The 3,872-nt window shown below is 38.2% G+C and overlaps 1 protein-coding gene across 1 annotated transcript in view; it reads left to right on the top strand.

Annotated features, from left to right (window-relative positions):
* DYDC2 (DPY30 domain containing 2) overlaps positions 1-2,303 on the top strand; it is a 4,782-nt gene extending 2,479 nt beyond the window's left edge. Inside the window, exon 3 of the mRNA XM_003783735.3 lies at positions 2,101-2,303. Within this exon, the coding sequence (XP_003783783.2) occupies positions 2,101-2,289 (189 nt within the window). The 3' untranslated portion in view covers positions 2,290-2,303. The remainder of the gene's footprint in view (positions 1-2,100) is intronic.
* Positions 2,304-3,872: the final 1,569 nt, after the last annotated feature.

Genomic DNA, 3,872 nt, shown 5'->3' with positions numbered 1-3,872 from the left:
GGACTTTTTTAAAATGCCGTGGAACGCAGGACAAATTGCTCAAAAGCGGGACGTCTGGTCACCCTAGGTTTGATCAACAACAAAAACTTCCTTAGCAGGATTTAGATAAGTAAAAGATACTTTATTCTTTTGCCAAGTGTGAGACAAAGGCATTGGTAAAGGGGGATAGGGAAGGAGAGCCAGCATAATGCCCAGATCAAGTGCAAGTTCTTGGTTTTTGGAAAGAGTTCTTATACAAGCTGAGGTTATGGAAATTGATTCTCTCTGTTAGAAGGAAATAAAGAGAACTCATGCATGATCTAAAAGAAAACTGAATGTATTTCTTACCTGATAAGGCTGAGCGCCAATGTTCAGAGGTGAGTTACTCTCCGAGTAAAATTTTGACAGGGCTGGATAAAGGACAAAGAAGCAGATGTATATCAAATAAGATAAGAATCCAAGTTCTGGTTTCTGATTGACTGGAGATGGTTACAAACTCTCCCTTACTATTGGTCACCTTCAAAGCTTGTGTCCTAAGTGTTGGGGAACCTGGTTGCAAACTGATCTAGCATGGTTGCATGAAGGTTCAGCAGGCCTGCTGTTTTACCTGATGGACTTTCAAGCACCCAAAGCTATGCAAGATTTTTCCTTCATCTCTTAAAACCATCTTTGCGCACACCTTAGAAAGCCTCTGAATACCGGATATTTACTACTACTCTAGTGGATGTGTCCAAAGAAGAATGGAAACATAGAGCTCTGTGAGGTAGAGCGCACATCCCATTATAGGAATCAAGAATAATTGGGAGGGGGGAGGTGTAGCCTCTGAGTCAGGCTTGGGAGTAGACTGGCAAAGTTTGTCCTTGTATTCCCTTCATTTCATTAAGTAGATGCAGTTTTGAGGAAATAAACCATAATTTTGTTTCTAACTCAGAAAGCAGAAGCAATTCCTGTTGTTTATAAAGATCTGGGCCACACAAATATTTGCGAAATACATCTTCATAGAATCAAGAGATACTTGTGCATAAACTTAATACTTTGAAGTTAGAAGGGTCTTAGAGATCCTGCCGACAAGTACTCCACAGATGTCTCTGCGGTGCCCACGGAGTCATTGTAGAATGGACCTCTGCGACTTCCCGACAAAGACTGGGGTGGAGGTGATCAGCAGAGCCTGAATTCCAAGGATTCTGACCTCAGCCAGGGACTGTAATTCCCTGCACATTAGGCTGTTTGGCATTGTCTCATAAATCACTGAGGCTCTGATCGTTGTTTTAATCTTTTCTTCTCTGTGCTTCAGTTTGGATCATTTCTATTGATCTGCTTTCAAGTTTATTGCCCCTTCTTCTGGCAGTAGCCAATGATTCAGTGAATTTTTCATTTCAGATATTGTACTTTTCAGTTCTAGAATTTCTGTCTACTTTTTTTTTATATAATTTCCATTTCTTTGGTAATATTATGTATACCCTAACTTTAACTCACTATGTCTATTTTTTACCCTTAAATTTTGGAAAATATAATGCTGTTTCAGACCTTATCTGCTAATTTCATCATCTATGTCATTTTGGGGTCTCTTTTTTTTTTTTTTGAGACAGAGTCTTACTATGTTGTTGTTGGTAGAGTGTCTTGGTGTCACAGCTCACAGCAACCTCAAACTCTCGGGCTCAAGAGGTTCTCTTGCCTCAGCCTCCCAAGTAACAGGGACTACAAGCACCCACTACAATGCCCGGCTATTTTTTTGTTCTAGTTGAGCTACAGGTGCTGAGCCTGGGGTCTCTTTCATAAAATACTTTTTCTCCAGATTATGGTTCACCTTTTCCAAATTCATCAAGTGTCTCATAATTACTGGTATGGTGAACACTATCAATGATTTTTATAGGGCCTGGGTAAATTATGTTGTTGTCTTTAAAAGGTATTGGGTCTTGTTCTGGCAGGCAGTTAAATTATTGGTAAATCCTCTTGACCCTACGTGACTTGGTTTAATGCTTTGCTAGAGTGAGTATGTTTCAGAGTGGTTCTAAGTCTTGCACACGAGAATAGCACAATTGTGTTCTTGCCATAGATGCATTTGTTTCTGTCTCTACTAATCACTTTTCTGCTTTATTTGTTTGTTTGTTTTTTATTTAGGAACTGATTTCCAAAACTCTTTCCTCATACAAGAATGTATTCATGCAGAAGGACATGAAGCTGCTTGAAGAGGAGGCTTTGAAGCAGGATTCCCAGAGAGGAACGCCCAGTGTGATCCCAGAAATGCCTCAACAGGCTCCTCCGTCGAGGCCTGCCCGCCACATTGGCTGGAACCTTGAAACTCCATGAGAACTAAATTACCAGGAGGCTCTTCAGCCTGAAGTTGCCTATGAAATGCCTTCCGGCTCCAACTCTGCTTCCTAGATGGTTCTAAAATGCCTCTCTCAAGCTAGAAGCTAGGGGAGCTTTCACTTAACCCAAGATTTGGGGATCTGTGAAAGGCAGACTATGGAAGGCCTCTTCAGCCCAGTCTGTGAAAACCCCCCTAATCATGTGAAGATTTAAACTAGGTATAGCATCAAATAACTCTGAATAAGGATTTAAAATAAGTAACAGAACTACTGACACTTTCCTCTTGTTTTATCTTTCTTTTTGGAGACTACACAGTGAAAACACATCCATCCCAAGCTGCAATTTGCAGTGAGGCCTCTCAGAAACTTTTATCATATGTCCTGTAGTCTGCCTGTGTTACTGATAGCAGGTATTTTTCTCCACATATGTTACCAATATTTTCACACTTTTTTCCAAATATTTTTATTGTGGTAAAATACATATACTTTGCTGGTGGGAGCACAAAATGATGCAATCTTTCTGGAAAATAGTTTGTTGGGTTCTTACAAAACTAAGTATTAATTTCTCATACAACTCAGCAATTGGAGTATTGGGCATTTATCCCAGAAAAATTAAAATGTATACTCACACATTAATTTGTATGCAAATGTTTATGAAAGCTTTATTCATAGTAGGCAAAAACTAGAAATGACCAAGATGTTCTTTAAAGAACATGACTCTGATGCGTTGCTATCATGTAATGCATGTACTATTCAGCAATAAAACAGAATAAACTATTAATACATGAACAACTTGGATAAGTCTGCAGGAAATTATGTGGTGTGGAAAAAGTCAGTGTTAAAAGGTTACACACTGTATGATTCCATTTATATAGCATTTTTAAAATAACAAAATTATAGAGATGGAGAATAGATTAGTGGTTTCCAGACCTTAGGGACAGGATAGAAGAGGAAGGGAGATGGAAGTAATTATGAAAGAACAACAGGACTTCTTATCCTGGTGATGTCATTGTTTCATGTTTTGATTGTAGACAAACCTACATAACTGATGTAGACAAACCTACATAACTGATAAAATTGTATAAAATTAAGAACACGTGAACCCTCAAATAAATAGTCATCCCCCAATATTCAAGGGAAATTGGTTCCAGGACCCTTTCCTCCAGGGATATAAAAATCCAAGGATGCTCAAGTCCCTGAAATAAAATGGCATAGTATTTGAGTATCATCTATGCACATACTCCCATAGACTTGTAATCATCAAGATATTACTTATAATATTTAATACAATATAAATGCTGTGTAAACAGCTGTTATGCTTTTTTTATCATTTTTTATTGTCGTGTTATTATTTTTATTGATTTTTCCAAAGATTTTGATCCATGGTTGGTTGAGTCTGCAGATGCCAAACACATGGAGACAGAGGGCAGACTATAAAGTAAAACTGAAAATATCTGAAAGCAAGATTAAGATGGCCAACTGGATGCAAGTAATATATGCCTCTTCCATGGAAAGGAATGAGAATAGTGAGTAAATACTCACATTTTAAATATATCATCTAGGAGAGAATGTTAGGACTCA

The sequence above is a fragment of the Otolemur garnettii genome, unplaced genomic scaffold (genome assembly GCF_000181295.1).
Source record: "Otolemur garnettii isolate 467f Iridium unplaced genomic scaffold, OtoGar3 scaffold00008, whole genome shotgun sequence".
Lineage (NCBI taxonomy): Eukaryota > Metazoa > Chordata > Mammalia > Primates > Galagidae > Otolemur > Otolemur garnettii.
This window is presented reverse-complemented; position numbering and strand designations above follow the sequence as displayed.